We start from the raw sequence: 27804 nt of genomic DNA, 5'->3' as shown, positions 1-27804 counted from the left end.
CAGACATTTGAAAGTACACTGTGATAATTAGAAAATCAAAATTCTGTAAGAACAAAAGCTTAAAAAGTGTTTATATTTTATGTTAACCCTGGGCTTTTTGTCAGAAAAGGTGATGCTATGTTCACTGTATACTTCTATTTCTTTGAACAATTATGCTGGTATTTATTGAGTGCTTACTACAGCCCAGGTACTGTGTTAAACACCTCACATACATTATTATTCATTTAATCCATCCAGCAATCCTAGTAGGTGTCACTCATACCCATGTTATAGATAAGGAAACAAAGGCTTAGAAAGGTTAAGTATCTTGCCTAATTTCACACAGAGCTGGATCAAAACCAGGCTGACCCAAGAACCCATGGTCTGGCCACCACACCAGGGTTTTCAGTGGTGTGTTCAAATGCAGGTCCTCAGTCCAGAAAAGACAGTAGTGAGTTACTTTAAACTAGGAAGCCTCTGGAGGGCCTTAAATGATGGTCCTTTTTACCGCATATTTTTTTTCCCACTTACCTTCTTTATTTTTCTATTGAGGTCCTTAGGTTTAATTTTTAGTACTAAAATCTATCTGTTCTCTGTTCCTTGCAGTAAGAAACATAAGGCTTCGAGAGCGTCATACAACTTTACAAGTTTGAAATTCCTGTGGCAACATAACACACTGAATCCATTCAAGAGTACATGGTGACCTCAGTGATTCTTGTGGTTGGAATTTTTCTTTTGTAATCAAAATAGTAAGAACACTTGATTAATTTTCTGTGAAAGTGTGCCTGAAATTAAGAATGTTCCCCACATAATATTTTATTTCTTCAAGTAAGAAATATACAGTCCCATGTGCAGAATTTATGAAAAAATGAAAATATGAAAAAAAATCGGAACTCTGATTTTATGTGGGTTATAACAGTTGTCTCCAGAGTGGGTCTTCCAAGTCCCTTGGGAAAGTTCTATTTCTTCTATTAGAATTTTGATTTCTAATTTTTTTCTGCTCATTTTTAATTTCTACATATACTTTATAATGTATATATTTTATACAAAATATATTATATACAATTTATTTGAAATTATGTACTATTATGTACATAACATATGCAATATATATTCACATGTATTTTTATTCTATATATTCATGTATTTTTGTTCATATATATAAAGTATATGCTGAAAACATTTTATTGATGAAATGAGTCATCAAAATTTTAAGCTTCCAGCAATTCTAAAATATAACAAGAATTTTTTTTTTGTAATCTAAACAATCAGAAAATTTTTTAAAGATACAGTATTTTCATGAGAAGGAGCTAAATCATAAATAAATACCCCGTGATAAAGTTAAAAGGCCATTTGTAGGATATACCATGTTCATCTAAAATATAATGATGATTAAAAGCTATAACAATGTTCTTGGGGGTTTGCAAAATTCTTAATTATCCTCTAGCTTAAATTGTCATGTGTCTAGTCTAAAAGTAAAATTATATAGAGCCAGTCATTGGTAAGTGATTTTTTTCAAGTTAATTTCTGATACCTGCAGGGGCTCCATTGTCCCTGAGGTGACATACAAGATTTTCTAGTATCCTGATGGTGTCCAATCCTATCTCATTGCTCAACACTACTCTCAAGTCTATGCTAAATTCACTTCTCTTTAACAATTCTCTTGCCTTTGGGCACTTGCAGAATCCATTCCCTCTCTAAGAGAGAAACATCCTTCCCTTCTCTTTGCCTGGCTACCCTCTTCCCATCCTTTCAGCCTCAGTTAAACTACGTTTCTTTTAAATTCATATTAGTTGCCCCCTCTATGTATTCCAGGGCATCCTATACTCTCCTCTCCTTTAACACATTGTATGTCTAGATGTCTGTCTTCCAACCTAAATTTGTAATACTCACCTCACATTTCTGGCAGATTGGACTATTTGAATCCAAGTCTAGGTGGAGAAATAATGGCACATGACTGAAGCCTTCCAACGTGAGTGATACAGAAGTTTCTCTGGCCCTTAAGTGGCACTGCATACCCTCTCTGGTCAGTTGGTTTATACCTTGTGGACTGTTTATTATATGCTTTGATATCTTTACTTAACTCATTCCCTCTTTTTTCTTTTCTCCTTGTTCTCTCTTCTTTTGTTTATTAGACTGACAGGTTAGCCCTGCTAATATTTCTGATTTTCCTCCATATACCTACTGTCTATAGGAAATTAACCTTGCTCATCTAGGCAGTGTTAAAACTTAGGCACTGATCCAGAATGGCCAGTTGAGAAATGCTGCTGAGCAGAGGCAAGAGAATGCACTAGCAGCATGGGGAAGGACCAAGCTGACTTTAGATGAGACCAGATTTAGTAGATATTTGACCCTTGATCAACAATCAGTCTTTTAATGCAAATTTTCCCTACTTTGGGGAAAAAGAGGTAGGTTTTTCTTTCTCAGCTCCTAATCTTTTTTTTTTTTTTTAATCACAAAATGCATTTTCTCTATCTTTACATCCACTTGACTCTAGGGCAAGGATAGTTTTTAATTATGCTGTCAGCAAAATTATATTTGATTATGAAGGCAAAAACATTGCTAAATTATTTGAAATTCTATTTCATTTACATTCTAATTCAAATTTGACCTTCCTTGATTTTGTTTGATTGCAATAGTGTATTATAGTCATTCATCAGCCATTTTTCTGGATCATGAACTCAGATTTATATTGTTTGTATTAGTTGATTTGGAAAGTGCTTTCAGTTTTCATTGTATTATTTCTTTGTGGATCTGAATTGTAGATTTGCTCTTCCCACCTCTCATAGTGCTATCATAAGCAAAATAAAGTCTTAAAACCGGCACCATTCTCAAGATTTATTTTTACAATAATTTTGCCTGTAATGATACTGTTGGCTTTAAAGTCTTCTCAAGATTGTGCCTTACACCCCTTCTCATGAAGGGATGATGTACTCAATTTTTTTGGAAATTACTGGCAGGATGGGGAGGTGATACACTGTTTTCTATCAAAACTGCCTTTCTCGGGGAAGCCTTTGCTGCCTGCCTTGCCCATGGGTAACTTACAGACTCGAATACAGATCACTCAGGGAAATAAATTGCAGTATCAATGGAGGGGAAAAAATGCCTTATATAGAAAATTAATTTGTCAATTTCTTAGTGTCCAAAGTTTTCTTTTAGATTTTGATAAACAGGCAAAATTATTTTAACTAGCTGTAAGTGAAAGTGTGAAACTCTTGTTTAAGGATATTATTTGCCTTTCAATGGTTGAATACATGATGAAGTAAACATCCTAAGGTTCACATTATTAAAGTTATCACAGTAATTGTCAATAATTAATTCTACTTAAAAGTATAAATGATTAATCGGGAGACCATGTATATGTAGAATCACGTTCTGTTAATAATCATAGATTAAGAATAGGCTGAGTTGGACTTAAACATGATGACATCTGGCCTGAGGAATGAGTCCACATAAGTGGCTTTTTAAAAGTTGAACTAGTTACTTAAAAATTTTTAAATATATACATTCTTAAAAATCTTTTTTCATGTTGCAAGATGTAGAGAATACAGAAAATCAGATAAACAAAAAGAACATAATTACCCAAAGTCCAACTACCCAGAGACAACTATTGGTAATATTGTGTGTAGAAACAAGTTTTAAAAAGTGTACAAATAGTGTATATAGCATACCTATTTGTGCAAAATGATAGAAAAAGGCAACTTCTCAGTTCCTGGCTGTTGTTTTGTTTTTTCGATAGTACACTTCCTAGTTTTTAATACAGAAATCTTATAGAAAAAATAATACATACATATCTCAACACTTTTTAATAGAGAAAAATAACATATTTACATCACCCAAACTCAGTACAATTTTAAGAAAACAATGCTTGGGAAAGCCTCGAGTTATACTGCAGACACATTGGTAGGTTAAGAATCAAATGTACACGTTTTGGGACGCTCACAAGTGTCAACAAAAGTCATCTGCTTCTCTGAAGTCAGTGCCTGAAGATGCCCTAGTCAGGCATACAAAGCAAAGGTTTGTTAGTATGTCTATTATTGGTGATTAGTAGGTGATGTTTTAAGGAATTTTTATCCTAATATTATAGTATGTTACATATATAAACATTTTACTGTGGTTTATATATGATTTAGGAAATTGGGGGTCTGGGGGTTGACATGACACAAGATGCATTAGAATGATAAAAATAGGCACCTGCTTAACATTCTCTTGCAGATTTTCAGGACTGTATTATTAATGTTAATAACACATTACCATTAATGTGCAGGCATTAACATTAACTATACAGGTGTGTGAGATACCTGTATATGTAATTGTGCATACATAAACAATTTCTGGAAGCATATACCAGAAACTGGTATCACTGACCGTCTCTGGGAAGGGGACTATGTCACTGGGACAGGAATGTCAATTTTGAACCATATGTATATGTTAGCTATCAAAAATGAAATTATATAAGTACAATCAAATATAATGTGAAAAATATACTCATGCCTTTGAATATGACTAGTTTTATCTATTTTCAGTAAAAGCAAACATGATTTAAGACTATGATTCATAGTCTGTATCCATATTAAATGTGCAGTGATTTACTAGGGGCTACTGAGATATGAGGAGATGTTCATATCTATAGTAGACTTAGACTGGTGGTCTTGAAACTCTAGTCAGGTATCCAGTGGCCCCTTTAAGGAGCTATTGGGCAACAGCTGGTATCTCTCATTAAGGAGCACTCTAGGGAAAGAAAGAGAGAGAAAGTGAGGGAAGGAGAGAAAGAAAAAAAGAGGAAGAAGAAGAAAAAAATTGCCCTGAGCACTTCTCACTTTTCTGCTTCTTTTTGCTGGCTGTTATCTGATTCACAATCCATTGCTCCCAACTACACTCGGCCCTCCAAATCCCAGGTTCTGCCTCCTTGGATTCAACCAACTGCAGATTGAAAACATTCAGGAAAAAGAAAAATTCAAGAAAGTTCCAAAAAGCAAAACTTGAATTTACTGTGTGCCAGCAACTATTTACACAGCATTTACATTGTATTTAAATTATTTACACAGCATTTACATATTAGTATTAGGTACTATAAGTAATCTAGAGATAATTTAAAGTACATGGAAACTGTGCATAAGTTATATGCAAATGCTACGTACACTATTATACAAAAGGGACTTGAGCATCCTTGGATTTTGGTATTGGGGGTCTTGGAACCCATCCCCCATGGATACAGAGGGACAACTGTACAACTTTTGTTATCTCCACTGATCAGCTCCAAGTGTTTTTTTTTTCCTTCCAGTTTTATTGAGATATAATTAACATACAGCACTGTTTAAAGTGTACAGCATAATAATTTGACTTATATACATCATGATTACCACAATAAGTTTAGTGAACACCTATCATCTCATATAGACACAAAATAAAAAGAAAAAAACTTTTCTCCTAGAGATGAGAACTAAGGATTTATTTTCAACAACTTTCATGTATTACATACAGCAGTGTTAATTAATCATGTTGAACATTATATCCCCAGTATTTATTTATCTTATAACTGGAAGTTTGTACCTTTTGACCACCTCCATTCAGTTCTCCCTTCCCCCGCCTCTGGTAACCACAAATCTGATCTCTTATTCCATGAGTTTTTTTAAAATTATTATTATTATTATTATTGGCTGTACCACACGGCTTGTGGGATCTTAGTTCCCCGACTAGGGATTGAACCCTGGTTCTTGGCAGTGAAAGCACCAAGTCCTAACCACTGGATCACCAGGGTATTCCCAAGTTTGTTTATTTTTTGGTGTAGAATTGACCTACAACACTATGCTAGTTCCCAGCGTACAACATGACAATTCAATATTTCCATATATTACAAAATGATCACCATGGTAAGTCTAGTCACCATCTGTTATCATACAAAGATATTACATTATTATTGACTACATTCTCCATGTTGTACATTTCACCCTGTGACTCATTTATTTTGTAACTGGAAGTTTATACCTCTCAATCTTCCTCAACTATTTCTTTCCTCTCCCCACTCCTCTCCTCTCTGGCAACCACCTGTTTGTTCTCTGTATCTATGAGTCTGTTTCTGTTTTGTTATGTTTGTTCATTTGTTTTTTCTAGATTCCACAGTAAGTGAAATCATATGGTATTTGTCTTTCTCTGACTTATTTCACTTAGCATAATACCCCCTAGGTCCATCCATGTTGTTGCACATGACAAGATTTCGTTCTGTTTTCATGACTGGGTAATATTTCATTACACAGTCATGAAAATACACACACACACACACCACATCCTCTTTATCCATTCATCTATGGATGGGCACTTAGGCTGCTTCCATATTTTGGCTATTGTAAATAATGCTGCAATGAACACAGCAGTGCATGTATCTTTTCGAACTAGTTTTGTTTTCTTTGGATAAATACCGAGGAGTGGAATTACTGGATCTGGTAGTTTTATTTTTAAATTTTCTTTTTTTTAATTTTTGGATGTGTTGGGTCTTAGTTGCGACACAGGGGATCTTCGTTGAGGCATGCGGGATCTTTTGTTGTGGTGTGCAGGCTCTTCATTGCAGCGTGCAGGTTTTCTCTCTCCAGTTGTAGCACGTGGGCTCCAGGGTGTGTGGGCTCTGTTTGCAAGCATGCAGGCTCTCTAGTGGAGGTGCGCGAGCTCAGTAGTCATAGCACATGGGCTTAGTTGTCTTGCGGCATGTGGGATTAGTTCCCTGACCAGGGATCGAACCCACGTCCCCTGCACTGTAAGGTGGATTCTTTACCACTGGACCACCAGGAAAGTCCCTATTTTTAATTTTTTGAGGAACCTCCATACTGGTTTCCATAGTGGCTGCACCAATTTACATTCCTACCAACAGTGCACAAGAGTTCCCTTTTGTCCATCCAGGTATTTAATGATCTCCCAGATGCTACTTGAGCAAACAAATGAAATCCTGCCTGTAGGAGCAAAGATTAAACTTCTTTCCTGTTCAATGATTTTTGGAAGTGCCCTGTTTAATCCTAGTTCTGGATTTGTCTAGCTCCAGCAGAGTATAGGGACACTGTTAGCTCATGAGGGAAACTCTCAGAGTCCCTGCCCATCTGCAGATTTTTGGAGGCATGTGTTCTAATTGCTCTGACTTATGTCAGAAGTCCAAAGCTAGGTTTCTGTTCTCACATGCATTAATCTCAAGATACAGGATCTTCCCATTTAGGAAAATAATAATGAATGAAATTATTCCTGGCCACCTTTCAGCCTGCTCATCATTATGCCAAACCCTTCATCCTCCAAATGTTTCCAAAAAAGGCTATTTGAACTCTTTTTTGCTTTTATAACACCCTCCTTAGCTTTGGTAATCAGGCATCCACTCTTTGCCTCATACCATATGTACTGGCTTATTATGGAAGTCTAGTCCTGGCTGAAATAAACTGCATGGTCTGTGGTCACTGAGGGTGTGTATGAACTAGTTTTCATATCAGCTACCTGATAAATCTGGTAGCCTGATAAATCATGGCATCTATCATAGTTATGCTATTAAGGTTTATCAAGGCTTCATGTCACTTCCCCTTGAGGACTCATGACAGTCAAAAGCTGATTACTTTAACATGATTTATTTCCAAACCACCAACAGCTCTTCAAATGACAGAAAGTTATCAGAAGTCTTTCAACAGCCAGCCTGACACTCTGTCCTATAAGCTTTAACTGGCTTTCCTAAGAACATTGTCTCTTAAGCAATTCTTCACTCTATAATTTTTAAGCCACTCAACACAGGCTGTACCAAACCAGCTTTTTCCAAATCCTCAGTTGACTTCAGCTGAACACCCTGTTATTATTACTGAGAATAGGTTCCCTTATTGTCATCCTGTCAAGGAAGTACCAGGTGCATGTGTTACACCTAGGCAATGACGCAGTCCTCTTATCACCCACACAAGCACCCTAATGCAGCCTAAGTTCCTATAAGATACCTCTATCAGTCTGCTTTGTCTTCCTCATTACAGTTCTGTCTGCTTCCTCATATCTGCCTCACATCAGTTTGTATATCTCATGACTTTTCAAGTGAAAAATTTAAACTTTTAACGGTATGCAAAGTTCTGTGCTTGCAGACAACAATCCTTGCTCTTTAGGAACTTATATTTAGAAGGATACAGGAGACATATGCCTTAATTACTGTGACGCCAATCAGCTGATTGTGTGATGTATCAGGAGTCCAGGCAAACCACAATAGAAGTTCAGAGGAAGAGATCTCTGTCTGGGGCGGCAGAAGGCTTCATGGTGGAGACAGCATCTGAGCTAAGATGTGAAGGCTGGCTAGGGTTTTAAACCACAACTAAAATGGAAGAGTTGACATTCCAGGAAGAAGAAAATAGTCAAGTAAATGGAACATCTGAAATTATATGTTTAGAAAACAATCAGCAGCCCATTTCTGGCTGAAAAACAGAGTAAATGAAAATAGTAAATCTAGACATTTTGGGATCAACTTGTGGCATGCTTTGATTTTCCAAATTATAGAGCTGAATTAATATGTATTAAAAATAAAATGGCAGGATTGGAACAATGTTTTAGAGATGAATTTGATACTGAAATGCAGAGTCAGAAGGATGGAAAAATAGTTAAAAGATTACTGAAACAGTAGTAAAGCTCTCTTAGCAACAGGATTGTAAAATAACTGAGTGCTGTAAGGAATTATACAATAAGTTATGTGATGAATACTATGAAAAAATAGTATCACTGTATGACAACCAGTTAGCTATTTTAGACCTAATGGATGACTTAGAAAGAAAAGGAATGATAACACACTCCGTTTTTGTATGCTATGCAGCATCTATCATTTTTCTTTGCTTATAGTAGGTGTTCTATAAATATGGATTCAGATGCTCTATTTTTAATATCTGATTTCAACATTCAGGATATTTCTAGGTAAGCTAGTCTCAATTTTGTTGTAGCTAATTTAAAATGCTGGATTTATAACTACTAGAAATTGAAGTGCACTATAATACTATTGCTATATTATCATTGAAATTCTTTGATAATTTATGACAAGTTTCACAGGGTATACCATCATAAATTTTAATCCTTACATTTTATCTGCAAGAGTAATACATACTTGTAACAAATTCACAGAATATAAGAGCATGTGAAATAAAGGAAGCAAATTCCAATGCCCCTGGAAACCTGGCAGGTAACAACATGAGTCAAGTCTGACACAGAGAGGGTACATACCTTTTAAAGGGGGCAGCGTTTATCCAGCTCAAGCCAATTGTTGCCAGGCAGGAATACGGGTCCTGGGTTTCCAAATCTTATTTTAAGAGAGCTGGAAGTCCAGGTTTTCTCATGAATTCTTTTGATCTTTAAAACATTCTCTCTCTGTAAAAAATACATCTGCTAGTTGAATCAAGCTGGCAGGTCACCAGTTTGCAGTCTCTGATATGAAGTAAAAAAGTAAAGTCTTTATGCTCTAGCCTCATTTCATAAAGATGTGCATTGTGGACAATTTGATGCACTATGATATGATGATTATGTCTATTAGTCTATAAATTGGTTTTTGAAATTAACAATAGATTGAGGACATTTTATATGCCAGCCTATGGAGATGCTCTCCTACTTCATCTCTTCCATCTTCCTTCTCTGGGCTCAGTTTTTCATTGTTAGAATTACATAATTAAATTACCTATTTGTACCACTTTAAGGGAAATTTATATTATTTCCCTTTTTAAAAGTTACCATTGGTAACAGATGGACAGCCTTACAGAGGTATCATTCTTCTCTTGTGCTAACATGGATTCTGTGATGTGGTGTTGCTGGGTGAGTGAAAAGGCACGTGCATTTGAGATTTTAATAGATATTTCCAAATAGTACTCCAAAAAGATACCTGGAGTGTTAGAGAGTGCTAGATTTTATCATCTCTTGTAAATACCAGATAGAATCTTAGACATTTTTCTCAGCCTGATTAGAAATGTTGTATTTGATTATTTTTTACTGGTGAGGTCAAGTACCTTTCTCTACACTAATTGGTCATTTGTAGTCTTCAATAAATTTCTTGCTCATAGTTTTTGCTCATTTGTCTACTCAGGTTGTTTGCCTTGGTTACTGATTTGCAGCTTAGTATTTTCTCCCATCCTGTTTGCTCTTGGCTATGGTTCATGTAGTTTACCTTTGGACTTTCTGCCTTTCACTGTATGGAAATGTTAATTTTCTATATAATCAGATAAGATCATCACATCACCAAATATTTCCTATGTGTCTTCTGAGTTCTAGGTCATACTTGGAAATGCCATTTTCTCTTCAAGATTATAAAAGTATTCACCCACATTTTCTTGTACAGTAATATATATATATAATATACATAATATGCTTATATACATATTAAATACTACTATATTGAATTTAGATATTTAATCCATAAGAAATTTATTTTTCTAAATGGTTGGGGTAGGGATCTACCTGGTTTCCTTCAAATGGTCCAACTGTCCAAATATCATTTGTTTGGGTAACTGGACCAGCTGATTTTAAGTGTCACCTTTGTTATATATGATTTCCCACACATATGAGTTTGTTTTTGTTCTCTCTATTCTGTGCTACTATTTGTCTATTCTAGTACCAGTACCAGATTTTTAAATGTCTATAGCATTATACTACATTCTTATATACAGTAGGAAGCTCCTTTTTAAAAAATTTCTTGACTATGCTGAAGCTAAACATCATTTGACAGTGACTTTTCTGATTCGATAATATATCATGTATTACTATTAATCCAAAACTTCTACAATGTTAGTTGAAAAAGTTTGAGTTTATTCCTAGATATTTTATAATCGGGGTTGTTGGTAAATGAGTTTTTGCTTTTTTTTAATATATAACTCATTACTTGGATACAGTTGTCATATAAGAAATCTATAGTTATTTATAGTATCTTTGGGGGGACCATTTTATCTAACTTAACTATTTCTAAGCAGATGATTTTAGTCTCCTGTCCTGTAGGATGTTGAGGAGAAAACGATCAGTGAGTTGAGCTGCCACAGAAGGACCTGAGATTTTGGCAGCCTAGTATGTGTTTCTAAAAGTCTGGAAACTCTCAGGACTAGGTAGTGTTGATGATATACATTCTAAAGGAAATTAACTACTAGTTGAAAATAAATTAAGATGTTAGCATTGCATTCCAAAATAGACAGTGGCACTCAATTTAAAGTTCTAAAGAAAACTGTTATAAATGATTATGCTCAGAGGCATTTGTCTGAAATGTTTGCACAACAATTCAGCACTTTATTAAGGTGAAATTTTAAAAAACTGATCACCAACTTGAGTCAGTAAGCATATGTTTCATAAACGGACTTACACTGAAAGGTAAAAAACATCAAGTTCTTTTATAAGTGAATCTGACAAATATTTCCTGTAGCAATAGCAACCATTTAAATTTTACAGAGCTTTGTAGTTTACCTGCAATCATTTAATCCTCAGAAAAATTCTATGAGATGGAAAACAAGGCTCTAGTGTTATCCTCACCTTCTCAATGAAGAAACTGAGGTTTAATGAGGTTAAATGAGTTGTCCAAATTTATATAACTCTTAAGTGGTAAAGTCAGGGTTTAGATGCAGATCCCCTGAAGCTTATATCAATATGCACTGCAATCCACACTGCTGCTTCCAAAAGGATCCAGCATATTGTAAAATGACATATGAAATATCCTGATCATCTTGTCTTTGATCCTTGATTACATGGCTGTGCAATCACACATGCAATCTGTGTGACCCCTATCTGACATTAACATTGCATGGGTACACCAAATTCTCCACCATGCAAGTCTGAATACTGTCTTTCTGCCATGGCCAATGAAAGATTTCATTAAAGCCCTCCAATGTTTTTTTGATATCCATATTGACTTTATGCTAAGCAATTGTGTTCTATATAATAATCAATTACAACATAATTCCAAAAGAAGTTTTTTAGTATTTACAATCCTAAATTCAATGAGCTCTTTACTCTGCCATTGGCATGACAACTTGATGTTCACAAGGATTTGATATTTTTGAGTTTCAGAATCTAGAATATTTTAAAAAGCATTTCTGAACTTTCCATAACAATTTTTTCCTTCAAATTGTGAGGCTGTAGAACTCGTTGTGTATTATTTTTCCTATGTCAAATGCCCTCTTCCCTGGTAGAGAAGGGCTGTAGAGAGGATGGAATATTAATGGATTAAATCTCAATGAATGCCCTACTGATGGCTGGGGAACATACTTTTAAAAATTTAATTATACACTAAAACTTTCAAAAAAAATTGAGATTTGTTATGATTCTTACTTCTAAAACCCTCACTTCCTCTCTTTTCCATCCCTTTCCTACCCCACCCTTGTCATATTACTTTTTCCTCAAATTCACCAGATCACCAGGGACTAACACATTTATTCTAAGCCATCTCTATACAGCAAAGTGCTGGATAACAGGTATGAAAAAAAAGAGCCTTTCAAATATTTCTAGTTGAGGAATAATACAGATAAAAGAATATCTTAAGGATTAACTTCTTAGTTCTATTTTGTGTTGGCTCCTGTCAAGCTTCCATAATTTGAACTTTGAATAAAAATACATATGACCTAAAAATTAGTAATCAAAATGAAGTAAAAAAAGTACCTTTCTGTGAAACTCTCAGAAAGTTGTACTTAAACAAGGAGAAGTCAGTATATCATATACTGTATTCAACACTTTTTTCAGATTACATGCCAGGGTTTAACAGAGTAAACTGTCAATCCAAATTATGGCTAGATTAAAACCTCTCTCTAAACCAGTGACTGTAGTGAAGACAAGGAATATCACATAAAAATGTTTTCTCTTAAATAAAAAAGCCTATACATAATGTTCTAACCAAGGCAATCCTTGTTTCATGCTTACAGCTGAACTGCTTATAAAATGGAGATATGCTGTCATGGCATTATATATGTAGCACCTCAGGGAAAATATTGTCAAAGCAATAAACTTATGTAGAAATACATAAAACATTCACAAGTCTTTCCATATAATATTCTAGCATATGTTTAATAATTTTCTCACTTATTTCTATGAGTTGTTTACTGTTTACTTGGCTAAAGAGTAAGATATTACCATAATGAGTCAGAATAGTATATTCCCTAAACAGAAAATTCTCTAAAGGTTTAGTTTCTTAGCATAACTTTTTGCCTGCTAATAAATGTTTAACAAGAACGCTCAGGTTGCTTGAGTGCAAGAGATATTAGTTATGTACCAAAAAAGTTTTAATTAAATATTAATTTTGATGTGAAGACATACCCCCTATATTCTCCACCAATAAAATAGGGCCAGTAGCCTCTGCAAGTTAGAATTTTTCTTTATTTTAGAGGAGAGGAAGTTGCTCAAAATAATAATTCCTGAAATATATTGGCATTTGCTATGTGCAGGAACTATGCTAACGATCTAACAGGATAGAAAATGGGTATTTACACCCATTTTTCAGCTAAGAAACCTGAAGTTGTGAAAGTCACTTGTTATAAATGGTAGGGACAGGATTCAGTCCAGGTCTACTTAAATTTAAAACCTGAAGCTTCAACTAGACATACAGCTACAGAAGAGCACAGGGAATATCTGGCTTCCCCTGAACATATTTTTGAAAAGAATATGCTTTCTTCTTTTTAAGAAGAAAATTAGAACATTATGTTGATACAATGGTTATGATTACAATAGTGGCAGCAGCGTGAAAATAATAATGTCAGATTCTGGCAACAACCCTGCTTTAAATCACTACACTATAGTACTTTCCACGACACTGAGTACTTCACGAGGACTTTTTTTTTTTTTTTTGTCTGTTTTATCTATTCACCCATTGCCCGATTATTTGTTATTTCCTGGTTACCTTGTCTTCCAGCTTTAGAAATGGCCTAGAAGTCAGACATCATTTTTTTAAAAAACTTCTCAGAGAGGAAATATGTGGTCCTCCTAGAATTCCTGGAAGGACTGGATTATCTTTCTTCTCCCACAATAATAATACTATCTTATGAAGAAAATGTCAGGAGGTCATAAAACAGTTACTCTTCCTGATAGTGGTGGTAACTGCACCTAGATGTAGTCCTACTCTTTCACGTGCCCTAGTGACATATATTTTTAGGACATCTGGTAAGATTCAGTAGGTTAGAGAAGCTTACAAACAATCTTGGGGTATTGAGTTACAGCTTCAAGGAAAAGAGCATGAATGTATCCACTGAATCATCACTACTAAAAAAAGACTTCAGAATCTCTCATAGTTAGACTTTGATTCATTAGGTTTTCAATAGCAAAGACTTTCTGCACACAAGTAGACAACAGACAGCTTGGTCAGGAATTAAATATGATCCTGGACTTCACAAAGTTTGCTTATGACATTGGACAATGCTACAGTCTATTCAATGAAATGTCCTAGGCCTGAATCTGTGTTGGGACAGGTTGTTTGCAACTAAAATATTTATCCCACATCATCTAGGTCTATTATAGGTTGAACTATGTCTCCTACAAATTTATATGTTGAAGATCTAACCTCCAGTAACCTCAGAATGTGACCTTATTTAGTAACAGTCATTGCACATGTAATTAATTAAGATAAAATGAGGTCATATTGCAGTAAGGCGGGCTTCTAATCCAACACAAACTCGTGTCCTTGTAAAAAGGGGAAATTTGGACACAGAGACATGCACACAAGGGTAATACCACGTGAACATGAAGTCAGTTGGAGGTGATACATCTACAAGTCAAGAAATGCCAGATTTCCTGCAAACCACCAGAAGCTAGAAGAAACACATGAAGATTATCCCTCACAGCCTTCATAAGAAACCAATCCTGCCAATATCCTTGATATCAAACTTCTGACAATAAATTTCTGTTTGAGCAGCCTAGTTTGTGGTGCTTTATTATGACAGCCCTAGGAAACTTATACATGGTCCTTCAAGAAAGATCTTCATTGATTTAGGATGAAATATATGTCTCTATGCCTTCAGAGGGTTGATATGAAAAACGCTGTTTAAATAATCCTTTATATTTTATAAAACTATTGTTAAAATAGCCACACACTATGATAAAGACTATTATAATAAATTCCCATGTGGATTTAGTTGCAAGAAGTTTTGCCTTAGTATGCTTTTATGTTTTCCTTTTTAATAGTACCTCAATGTGCTTCTCTTCTTACTCTAGCACCCAGAAAGCTTGGAACCAAGTGTATTGCCCCCAAACTGAACATGTGTATCTGAAAACATCTACTCCTGAAATGAAAACATTTGCAAAACATCCTTTAGATGTTTTCTCTTGTTGTATCCTTACTTGTCTCATCTGAATGTAATTCGTAAGTAGTTTCAAAGCCTTTCAGGAAAGAAAAATCAATTTTTAAACAAAATGATAGCATATGCCCTCTAGAAGTTAGTCATAATTTGTGACAGTGTCAGAAAAATTAGAATTACTAGCTGGAGAACAGCGTTTGGGTAGCCGAGTACTGAATAGCTATTAATTCGGAAAAAAGTGTTGGGGTGGGGGGGTATGGGCATGGAATCATCCCTTTGAGATCCAGGAAAACTCTTATACAAGAGAAAGCATCAAAGACACAAAGATTTTTCCCATATGGTGTTTCATCAGTTCATCAATAACATTACTTTCTGTGATTGGTTCATGATGTCTAGAAAAGGCTCACCTTTTTTTTTGTAAAAACTGAAACAAGCAGAGGTAGTATATTAATGTCCTAGGAAGAAACAAAAAACAGTTAAGAGGAGGACTGATGGTGGCAAAAGCCTAAGCAGGGAAGTTGAATGATAATTGTGGCAGCAGAGCTGCAAGTAAGCAGGTGTCTTGATGTCAAAATGAAGCGAGTCAATGAGTCAATACCAAATATCAATGAGGTCTGAGTCTGGTGATACAAACTGCAGCTTGCATCCCTGCACTGAAGCCCATTAAGCCAAAGACACAAGAAGTCCAGAAATACAGAGCATCGACAGTGATGCCACAGAACATGTGTGCAGAGAGCATAGCATGAAATTCAAGAATTCACCTTAACCTTAGTAATTCTCCAGATGATGCACGGCAGTATGCCAGGGCACATCAACCAACATATCCAAGCAGCTGGCAAAGTAGGTGGATGTTTACAGTCACTGCATGTAGCTCAATGTTCATAAGCTGTGTCATAGCTCTATGTCATACCCCCTCTCCTTCAGCTACTACTGCATCTGTACCTAGGGCTCCATGAGCAGCCATGAGTTCCAGGCACTCAGATAATTTATGATCTCATGTCATGTTCACAATAACAGTATGAAATAGGTTTTTTTAAAAAATCTTGCTTTAAGGTAAGGAAACAGAGGATCTGAAACGTTAAGTAATTTGTTCAAGGTAACCCAGCTGATGAATGGCGGAGTGGTATTCAAACTTAGGTCTGTTGGAATTTCAAGTGTTCCTACCCAGCCTTTCCAAAGAATCATTGCTATTGCTAACTCAATCATTGTCCCTGCCCAGTTCGGAAATCTCCAGATCAATATTGTCATTTTTCTTCTTTAGGAGAGTATTTCTGGCTTTTCACAAAATGTCTTGCCCCCTTTACAGTCATCCTTGTCATTTCACTAATGTCACTTATTCTTCCCCTCCATAGTGCTGTTGATGGCAGCTTATCTCTGGATACAAGGTCTTTTAGGAGAGGGTGGATAATTGTGTCTACTTGGAATCAGCTGTAAGTATGCCTTCTGATTTCTTCTCAGCATCTCAGAACGATTGATTTTGTCCCTGGTGTGACCCAGTTGTCTTGCCCCTTTACAAAGCTGGAGATCTGAAGTCAAAGTAATTTAAGGTCTGAATTTGCTCTATGGAGAAATTTCAACAGCTCTAGGCTCACACAATGGACAATGACAAGAGGGTCTTAGCATCTGCGGGGCATATGGGTCTGGCCACCACACTATGCCTTCTTTCTTTTAGCTTACATTATAGTATTTAAGTCAAGCAACTTAAATTGACACTCATTGTAGTAGCCTGAATAATGACAAATTATGTCCATTTCCTAATCCCTGAGACTGTGAATGTTACCTCATACAGTAAAAGGGACTTTGCAGTTATGATTAAGGATTTTGACACAGATTATCCTGGATTATCTGGGTGGGTCATAAATATTATTACAACTGTCTTTAAAAGAGACAGAGGGAGATTTGATTGCAAAGGATCAGGTGATGTGATGGATCTGATGATGCTATGAAGCTCTAGCAACAGAGAAGACAAGGAAAGGGATTCTTCCACCCAGAGTTTCCAAAAGGGAGTACAGCCCTGTTTACATGTTGACTTCAGCCCAGTGAAACCAAATTTCAGACTTCTGACTTCCAGAATTCTAAGTAAATGTATATTGTTTTAAGCACCAAGTGTGTGTTAATTCATTATAGCAACCATAGGAAACCAATGAACACATATTTTTAACCTTAAATGGAATGGGCCCCAAATACTTGAAATGTTACCATCTTCTTTATCAATGTCTTTCAGAAAATAACTCCCTTAGAGATTCCACTCAGTTTTACTAATAAGGGGCTGGAAGCCCTGTAATACAACTTCAAAAAAATATGCAACCCTTCTTTTCAATAAATGTGTTAATTAATGTGAGCCACAAACTTTGCCTTTTAATATTCTTTGTTCAGCTGGCATAATACAGCTGGGGGTCCTATGCTTAAAAGAAATAGTAGGAAGAGTTCTTAAGTGTCCTTGACTATGCCCCCTCCTCCCCCCACTTACCTTTTAGTGCTGAGGGTCAGGCTGCAGAATGCAAATTTATTTTGTAGATTAGATCTTATTTCTTGTACACCAGGTCTGTGTAGCTGCTTATTTCTAGTATCTGGGTGAAATAAGTCTAGAAAATGCCAAATAGCCCTATGCAAAGGTGAAAGAAATGAAAAATTATCAAAGAATGTCAAATAAATATGCACACTTATTATAGTTATTTTTGTGTTTACCATGTAAAACCATTAGAATATTACTACTCTTTCTGTGGCTCATATGAATTTATATTGATAACTTCTTATTCTAAATAGACGACATGAAAGACCTTTGGATTCAGCTACTTTCCTTTTCAAATTTCACTCTCAAGAAAGTGAAGCCAATGATCATGAATTGGCACAGTGTACATTTTAGACAGATTCTTAGGCTCATGACCCAGTTCTGCTACTGCTCAGATTTCTGACTCCTCCCTGGAGCTCATCCAAAAGCACCTAAAAGCCACTTTTTACTTAACCATGGTGATTTCAGGGTCCCATGGATCTGGTTCATCTCAGCAAGACTAATAATTCATTGAACAACATACCCAGGAAAAGAAAACTTAAAGATGTTTTCTGGCTTTATTTAAAATGACTTAGAGCAAGATGCTATTTTGTTCTTTGTGGCAAGTGTTCCTGTTTTAAAGACACAGTACTCCAGTAAGTCTTCCAATTTTGACCAGGAGTTGCTTTGTATAATTCAGAAATTACTGATTGAAAATCCTTTAAATCCTTTAAAGTTTTTTCCTCAATATTTCAAATAGGTGAAGATTTACTGTTACCTAAAGCTTTCTAATAGGAACATTTTGATTTAAATGGGATTTGGGGGGCTTCCCTGGTGGCGCAGTGGTTGAGAGTCCGCCTGCCGATGCAGGGGACACGGGTTCGCTCCCCGGTCCGGGAAGATCCCACATGCCGCGGAGCGGCTGGGCCCGTGAGCCATGGCAGCTGAGCCTGCACGTTCGGAGCCTGTGCTCCGCAACAGGAGAGGCCACAACAGTGAGAGGCCCGCATACCGAAAAAAAAAAAAAAAAAAAAGGGATTTTGGTCATATTTGAAACTATCAGTTAAAAATCACTGGACTTCCCTGGCTGTCCAGTGGTTTAGACTCTGTGCTTCCAATGCAGGGGGGATGGGTTTGATCCCTGGTTGAGGAACTAAGATCCTGCATGTCACACAGTGTGGCCCAAAAAAAAAAAAAAAAAAAAAAAATCACTTCTTTATAATTCTTAACCAATTGGGTGCTGTTTTTCTTGCACAAATTGAAAAACAATTATTGACCTTAGAGAGGAAACTGCATGCCCTGGGTTGGTGATGAGTCCTTTTCATAATTCATTGTACATACTCCAAATCTCGGTGGAAATCTAGAAATACTATGGAGCAAAAGAACAGAGACTTGCCTAGTGGGCAGAGAAGTTGGGCAAACAGGTTACGGGGCAAATGCGTGGGCTAGAAGCATTTGGGAACAATTAGGGAAAGAAACTGAAAAAACAAAAGAAAGAAGGAGGATAGAAGCACAAGGTCGTAAGAGGCAAGAGGGCTCATGGGAGGTTAAACTGTAACAGAGGAGAGGGACGTTCATGAACTTAGAAAAGGGAAAAGTGGGACTAAGTGCTAATTTGTTAAATTTGGAAATGGAAATTGAGGGATGTCAGATGGCATCTATTGTTTCAGTGAGTAAGATAGGAAGGAGACTAGAGTTCAAAGAGGGGAAATGTTCAGGATAATATTTGTGAATATGACAGAAAGTCAATTAATGACTGAAAAAATTGTTGAGTGGAATGAAGGCTGGGTTGAGACTGCATATCTTACAAGTCTGTAATAGAACAATCAGCTAGGCTATGCTTTGCAAATTCAGGTACCCTTGGGTCTATCAGCTGTGTGCCTACAATAAACAAAGCTGTAGGAATAACAACATCTTCCTCTAGTATCAGTTTTACTTGAAACATTTGAATGAAATTTTAAGTGCTTAACTGAATGTTTTAAAAATATTTTAATATAGACAGAATGAAAATCAGGGTAAATTTTTTAAGATAAATGAGAAACTTCAAACAAATTAAGTGCTTGTGGTAAGCTGCTCTTGATTATAACCCCCAACACTCTCAGGACTGCTACATGTAACTGTTCATTTTCTTCTACCCTTGGGGAATGCCTACAGAAAAGTTTCAGATGCTAGGGAGCTGTAGACAACGTAAGCAGGAGCAGAGAAAGCAAGAGGGCTGATTTCTCCCTGGGATTGGCAAGGGCTGGAGGCCAATGAGGTGAGGAATTATAAGGTGCTTGTGCAAGGCATTAAAGGTGGCCTTTTACTCCATAGGATAAAGTGATTCTCCCAATCTGTCTGACATAGATATTATATTTATCTGTTTTACAGATTTGGAAACTAAACCTCAGAGTGGTAAACCATTTGCCTAAGACACATAGTTAATAAGTAACAAGGGAACTAAGTGTGGTCAGAAAGGCTCTGATGGCTTAGGAGACCAAGAGGCAACAGAGGGACTACAGGTCTTGATGACAGTAAAGGCAGGGTCAGCAGGGGCAGGGCCTAGGCAAGGTAGAAAGACATCAAAGGGAGGCACTGTATTTATTGGTTGTTTGAAACCAAAACGTCATGGTTTAGATTTAACAAAACTCCGTAAGCACCATTCAAAAAAATCAAATCAGCCTTATATCTCCCACCAGCTATTTAGGGTGGCTGTTCCTCTGCCTCATTTTTCTTTCCTGGAGGACAGAAACTTCAATAAGACTGAAATTTCCTTCTGTTATGCAACAATCACAAATTAAGAAAATGGAGTAAACTACATTGGATTAGTAAGCAGTGAAGTTTTTCTGCACACCATTATTTGGGGAAAAGCACAATCTCTAGCAAATTGTATCTTCTTGCTTCTTAATAACATACATATAGTATGCCAAAGATTTGGGACCTATGAGAGCTTCTGTTCCTCCCAGTTACACATCATTGTGTTGCCTGTGGTCAGGCTCCCTCATTACTTTAAAAGACATTTTCCACATTAAGAGCAACCTTTTCAATCTCTTGGGGATTTCAAATTATTATTTTTGTTACTGTTCATTTAATATGTATTTATTGAGCACAAGCTGCATTTTAAACATTGTGCTATTTGGGGGGCAGGGGGCAGCGGAGGGAGGCACCAAGAGACTTGTTTACAACCCAGGACTCATCTTTAACTGCTACCTAGTTTACCTACAAATCAGACTTAAACCTGTTTTCTAATAGATGGAAATCCTAAATTATCAATAGTAAGGTCAAATAAAGGAGCTTGCAGTAGGCCTGGTTGGTCCATTTTGGAGCCTGGTGTTTCCAGAGAAGCAGGATTCCAGAGAGTGAAGAGTCAGGCAGAGGACTTGGGGGACTAGGTATGAAGTAAAATCACTGTGTGCAGCAGAGCTGGAAGGTCACAATAAAATTCCCACAAATTAGGGAGGTTAAAGATGCACTTGGTGTGCTTTAAAATGCATTCATGAGCTGTGTGCCAGACAGGTGAGAATCAACCAGGGCAGCTCCATCCTTACCCATGATCCCCTTCCTCAGTTCAACTCATCAGCAGTAGCAGTTACAGATTAAAAATAGCAACAGTAGCTCTATGTTGGCTAATCCTACTCCAGAGAGGCCACTATGTCTATATACATTAAATGGCTTTACCAAAAAATGTCCATTTGAAATGATGGACAGGAAATGAAATTTCCTGGCAAAGGAAGTGGTGAATGCTGATTAGAAGACACTGTCTTTCATGAACTCAGTAGAGTAGACTTCTCTATTAAAAATAAGAAGCAATCTTATTGCTTTGTCTGGGAACCAATATTTCCAGATTCTTTTGATATATTTGTCTAAACAGTGGAGGCTGAGTGGAGAAATGTTACTGATTTTCAGATTAGACAAGTTAATTGTTATTACAGAATCGACTAACTTAACAAGTGTGTATCTGAGTTGACCAGAAGTACCTCACCTCATGCAAATCAGTTTCCCAATTAAAAGAATTTCTGAGATCACATCATTTTGTTTAAGGTAAATGGACTAGCTTTTGATGTAAAATACCAAAATCATAATTAAGACTAAGAAGTGTGAATGATCCATAATATATTTTGAAAGCCAAGTAGGTAAAAATCCAAAAATTTAATCATTCAAGAGCAGTAATGCAGAAATGTCATGAAAAACATAAATATCAAATTCACAAATACCATCTGACAGACATTTCAGGTGAATGGTAGCAGTGTGGGTCCAATAACAAGAACAAGAAACAATTATAAAATCTAGGGGGCCTTCCAGTCCTTTCCATTAGACATTTACATGACAAGTCTGAAGATGTCTTAATAGGAAGTTTGGAGATTTTATCAGAATGACTTTTTCCTTCACAGACTCTAAGGAATGAGACATGTATACCATTGGTGCAGATATTGAGATTAAATATCCTCCATAGGATTGTGCAACATTCATTAAACATTCTGGTGTGCAAACTATGTTCTAAGTGTTGGGATAACTCTGAAAAATCTACTTAAGCTATTTTTTAATCTTTAAGTGGAAAAAAGAGGTGTGGGGAGAGAGGCAGTGTGAAAACGGCACTAAGAGGGATATGCTGGGAAAATACTGGAAAATCAAAAGGGTTTCTGAAAACTTGGGCAAATTTAATAACTATGTTTAGGAGAGGCAATTTAGAAATCACGACTATAGGAGCCCCTGTATTGTGTGAGGTGCCATTGCATGAGCAAGGATGGTGTGAAAAGGGACATCTCAGGCTGCCACCATGGCTGACCTGGGTGGATAACGGAGGATCAGTAAATATTTCTTACAAATCTTCCTATTAGATTGCCAGTTGTGGTAACATATTTGTAATTTTTGAAAAGCAATTAGGTCAGGAAAAGATTTTCGAGTTTCTGAAGGTTTTGGGGTTGAGGATGAGTGCTACCATGACCAGGATGGGGGCTCTGAAGCCCAGCCCTCTCCCCTCCCAGCCTTGTGTCAGCACTGGTGGTTTTGGTGAAGATTAAAGGAGAAGCACATACAGAGCATCTGCATTCTACCTGGTACAAATAAGAGCTATCCTGATCACCAACATCTTTTTCATCATCACTCATAAAGTGCTGGGATATATATGAGACAAATGGTGAAAACTTAATATTTAAACAAAGAATTTGAAATGAAGAGGAGAGTTACAAAAACAACAAGACCAGAATGAGCAGCCAACTCTCAAGTGCCAGGTTCCAATGAAGAGTACACATGCCAAGGGAAAGGGCTCCCAGCCTTTCCTGTCAGCAGGCAAGTTCGGGGGAGAGTAGACTAGAGCACATTTCTCAAAGGGTGCCCACCACATTCACCTGAGATGTTCTGTTGGAAAGGTGGATGTCTTCAAATCACTTCCCAGGCACCCCAACTCAGGAGTGCAACAAAGCACAAATGGGAAAGGAGCCACTGTCAGCAGGGGCGACTCATAGGGATGTCAGGACTCACTTGTTGCTCTCAAACTACTCAGCTTCACAGACCTCTGAGTTTTCCTGAACTTCTCTGTTGCTCTGGTAGTATGAGAACACGTTTCCCAAGGGAAAGGCCTTGTGGAGGGATTGCTTCTTCTCCATGGCATGGAGATCTCCTGTCCATCTTTGCCCTGTGGGAGAAGGCTGTGGCAGAGGCCCCTGGCCTGGGGGTTCAGTGCCTGGGAATCCCACTCAAGCCCATGCCAGGGGGGTCTGGCAGGCAGTCTCTACCTCATTGATGTGCAGGGCCACAACCTCAGTGGAACCATTGTTGGCAGTTGGCACCACCTTCATGAAGCTCACTTTGCTGGGGTCCTACTCCTTTGAGAGGCAAAGTGCTGCTGCTGAACCCTTCTCAAGCCCAGCTCCATGATCCCCAATGGGGAGGCTGCTGGGGCTGCAGCTCTCGGGACATGTTCTGGAACATGTTCTGGACTCTAGGTGTTGGTTTGGTCATTCCCCAGTCTGTCACTGGGCCAAGGGACAGCACCATGCTGGACACCTCACCATGCCTCTGGTCCAGCTTATATCAAAGCTGGGGTCACAAATAACACCCAATGCCCAGAGCTCTGCTGATGACATGAACTCAAACAGGAAGAACAATACCTGGCATGAGGTTTGCTCTCAATCCACATGAGCCCTGTCACAGGCCACCTGGCCTGCTGCCTCTTGCCCCCAACCCATCACTATTCTTCCTTATGTCCTTAAGTAATGACAGACAATGAGACTTGAGGATTGTTCTTAACTCAGCTAAGGGGCTTGGCATGTTCTGTTTTCTCCACCTGGAACAGTCACACAATTGGCTTCAGGCCTTTGCTCAAAGGTCGCCTTCTCAGGAAGTTGCCCCTGGATGCTCCATCTAAAGTTCCCTCACAACATTCCTATCCTTGTCCTGATTTTCTCTCTTTAGCATTGACTGCTGACTATGAGTTCTATCTTCCCCACTAACACCATAAAAGCCATGGGTTTGTCTGTTTTGTTCACTGCTATTTCCCAAGCACCTAACATATGGAGGCATTGAATGGAGTTCAATTGGTGCTCCCTCAATCCTGTGAGATGCATCCACCCCACCCTCTGCTGCCATGGGTGTTTGGGGGATGGGGGTGGGAGGGGAGGCACAGCCCTGATCCTGAGAAGCAAGGCCCTGCCCCTCTGAGAGTTCATGGGCCACCAAAGCAAGCAGAAAATAATGAAAATAGACAAATTTACAAACTCTGGTAACCTATGAAAGAGAAGTGCAAAGCACTACATGGGGCCAGCCCCACGGCAGGCCGTTTGCAGAATAATCACAATGGTACTCTGAGGTATGTGTTACAGTTCTCACTAAGGACCCTGGCTAAGATCCCTGATGCAAACCCAGATCTTCCTGTCCTAACCTCACAGCTGATTAGCTCTTCTTTGTTCTTCATCCTTGGAGAGAAGGTTAACAGTCATACTTTTTATTTGCAGGCCAACAGGCGGCGCCCCCCCACAACTCCCCTCCATTCTTTTGTCCCTTGCTGGGGTCTTTCATTGTACTGACTTGAAGCCACCAAGCCCAGAAGTTTGAGCCCCTCCCCAGGGATAAGGCTTGCTGGGATAAGGGAGATTTCACTCTCTCGGAAGAGAAAGAGGATTCAGTCCACTTTTGAGGGGGTGAGGGATTCCTGTCTTTCTGCAGCCCTTGGTGCTGTTTCCTTTCCCTCTTCTTTCAGCAAACACATGCCTGGGATCTGAAGGGAGGCTGACTAAAGGCTGAACTCAGTGCTCATGGCTCCAAACCTGGTGGTGTCATCTGAGGCAGACCCAGAGGGCCTGATATCAACTGCTGACCCAAGGCAACTCTCACTCATCCATATTTCAGGGCTAAAGGTCACATGCACTATCTTGCTGTTGTATCCTGATGGCAGTCTTAACTAAATCACTCTCGTCTTGCAGAAAGGCATGAAGACTCCAAGCAGTTAAGTCACTTGCTCACAAATAGCTCCTGCTCCTCCTAAACGCTGCATTAACTTTATTTCAAACTACCTTTGGTCCACACAGGGTGGGGGAATGAAAGGGTGAGCCTCTGAGCATTGTACAGTAGGACTAATGCTCAATACTCAAACCAAGTTTCATAGATAGAGAAACCTACCCTGCAGGTCTAGCCTCACAATTTGAAAAGCAAGATAGGAGATAAGACTACAAAGAAAACAGGGCCGCTTCCAGGAAAAACCAAGTACCCGCTAACATGGGACCTAGCATTAACAAATCCTATCAAACAGCAACATATACCGGGCCCAGCGCTAAACTATCGAATCTAAATGACCACACCAGGAAGGAATTCCAGAGAAGGGAAGTAACCGGCGCCAGGGTGGCACAGCAAGTCAGCAGTGGGGTCGGGATTTAGCCAGCGCAAAAGGGTGGAGAGCACCGCTGGAGACCTAGGCCCAGAAAATGCCAGGCCCAGGCAGGGTTGGGGACGGACACAGCGCAGTGGCAAAGCCCGACCTTGCTAGGGATTGTGCTCGTGCGCAAGCACTTACCGGGGTGCAGCTGAGCGCGCACTGCGCGTGCTCGTACCAATGCGCCGAGAGAACGGTGAGTGCGCGAGGCACATGGTGGCGAGCACGAGCCACATGGCCTCGGGGACCTACGTCCAGCTGCCAGCCCTAGCTGCCGCGGCGCCCAGCCAGGCCAGGTAGAGCAGCCCCTCGAACGGCAGCACCGTGAGGCGCCGCAGCAGCGCCAGCCACCGGTTCGGCCACAGGGCGGCGACCAACTCACTCACTGTGAGTGCAGGTCCAGCAGCAAGGAGCGCGCGCGCGCGCGCGGCAAAGAGGGTACGCGGCTGCAACCTGGGCTTGGGCTGCTCGACGGGGTGGGCCAGGTCTAGCAAGGCCGAGCCCCTCAAGACAGGCCGCTGCCCCCAGGCCCAGCCAACATCGCCCCCGTCTTTCCCAGAGCCGCGCTGGTTTCCGCATAGGCACCGCCTCACTTCTGACGTTTTACTTCCGCTGAGCCTTGGGCGCCACCAGAGCATCGCGGAATCAGAACAGCTGGGGACACGTAGTGGGCTGGATCCGGAAGTGGCTTCTCAGGGAGACGCCATGACAGGTTGCTGCCGGAAAAAGAGGCTGGGCGCCGCCATGACAGAAAGGGCTTGAAAGGGCTAAAGGCGGCTTGTCTACCCTGCCACGCCGGACTGAGACCGGAAAAAACGAGGCAAGCCCGGGCGCCGTGACAACCTGAACCGGAAAAGGCGAGTCCTCCTCCGAGACTACACGGCACCGGCCTATCTGGTTCACGAAGGACGGAACTTGTACACTTCGGAGGCAGGGCCTGTCAGGGAAAAGCTGGTGTTCAGGGGGCGGGGCTTGCTATGAGGTGGGGCTTGTGTCTCCTGATGAAAGCCTCCGCCTTCAGGGTCCTGGGGAGGGCTCAGGACTGGCAGGCTTACAAAGGTAACACAGGACACAGCCACACATGACAAGAGCCATCATGCAATAGATAGTAATTACTCACAAAATTACTACTTTTAACATAAAATATGAAAAATCGGTGTTTATTTGAAATGATGTGTTTTTTCTGTATTATTTACTTTCCAGTTACATAAATGCTGTTGTTTGAACAAAACCAAAATAGTATTGTATTACTAATAGAAAAAGGTATATCAATATGTTTATAGTGTTTCTGCCCTCTGATACAGAATTTATGAGCTATATTTTCAACTGTTTATTGGATATTGAATTTTCTGTTACATTGCATGTTCTTAAGATTCTTAAAATACATATGTGTAAGACTGCAAAAGGAGAATGTAAATGCACTAGGACTTGGATAATATTCTATATTTAATAAAATAACGGTGATGTTTCTTTTTTTCCCATTACACAGTAGGATATTTTTACTCTTTCACTCTTCTTTTCCAATTATGCTTATATGAACAGACTGCGACCTTTAGAACATCCTTTTCTTTTATGTAGTTATAAAACTAAGGCAAAGATGACATCATTTTGACTTGCTCTTATCAAGTTCACAATTCTTGATTCTTGGTGTCATTCCAATGTGATGACATCAAGCTAAATATCCTCTCAACTAAAGCCTTTCTTTACTTACTAACAACAACAAGCTTTTTGACTTGTAAGACTTTGTTTCTAGTTCTCCAAAGCAGGTTTGTTTTGTAGACCAGCTTATTTATCAATCAAGCCTTTGCATCTATAAATTCATCATATGCTGCTATCGGTGTCCAAAATGTTTGTAGATTTTTGAACACTCAGAAGCACGTGGGATATCAACATACATTAAACCTGCCTTTCTCCGGGAGAATGGTTTTAAAGCATAGAGGTAATTTGAAGTTGTAAAATCAGAGTTGGATTCCAAATAGTTACATTTTTAGGAAAGAAACTGAGAATTTTTTGTTTAGTTTGACTGCCCTTTCCTGATGACATTTTGAATTCTAAAGCAGGTTTATTTCAAAAAATGAGTAATTTTTTGCCATATGAATTTTTGTCACAACCTACACATAGTGTTCAACAACTTAGGGGCAATTGGTTCATCCTTGTCTTGTGCTTTTGGTGTCATATGCAAGAAATTGCTACCAAGACCAATATCAAGGAGCTTATTCTCTCTGTTTTCTTCTAGGGTTTTTACAGTTTCAGGTCTTATG

At 38.6% G+C, this 27804-nt stretch overlaps 1 protein-coding gene across 16 annotated transcripts in view; it reads right to left on the bottom strand.

Moving 5' to 3' along the window:
- LOC138842387 (uncharacterized) overlaps positions 1-26405 on the bottom strand; it is a 70829-nt gene extending 44424 nt beyond the window's left edge. For 2 of the 16 annotated variants that reach the window (XR_011376851.1, XR_011376853.1), the window contains exons 1-3: positions 25685-26405; positions 17677-17811; positions 9187-9330 (exon numbers count right to left, since the gene is read on the bottom strand). Coding sequence is in view for 3 of the 16 variants with exons in the window: in XM_070043968.1 (XP_069900069.1) it covers positions 15614-15661; positions 17677-17811; positions 25685-25779 (278 nt within the window). In the remaining 13 variants the exon portion in view is untranslated. Of the gene's footprint in view, positions 1-3814; positions 9331-15613; positions 15662-17676; positions 17812-25684 lie in introns of those variants that run through there. The other 14 variants (XM_070043968.1, XM_070043967.1, XR_011376854.1 and 11 more) reach the window with 12 other exon arrangements.
- Between the last annotated feature and the right edge of the window lie 1399 nt (positions 26406-27804).

The sequence above is a fragment of the Globicephala melas genome, chromosome 17 (assembly GCF_963455315.2).
Source record: "Globicephala melas chromosome 17, mGloMel1.2, whole genome shotgun sequence".
NCBI classification, from domain to species: domain Eukaryota; kingdom Metazoa; phylum Chordata; class Mammalia; order Artiodactyla; family Delphinidae; genus Globicephala; species Globicephala melas.
This window is presented reverse-complemented; position numbering and strand designations above follow the sequence as displayed.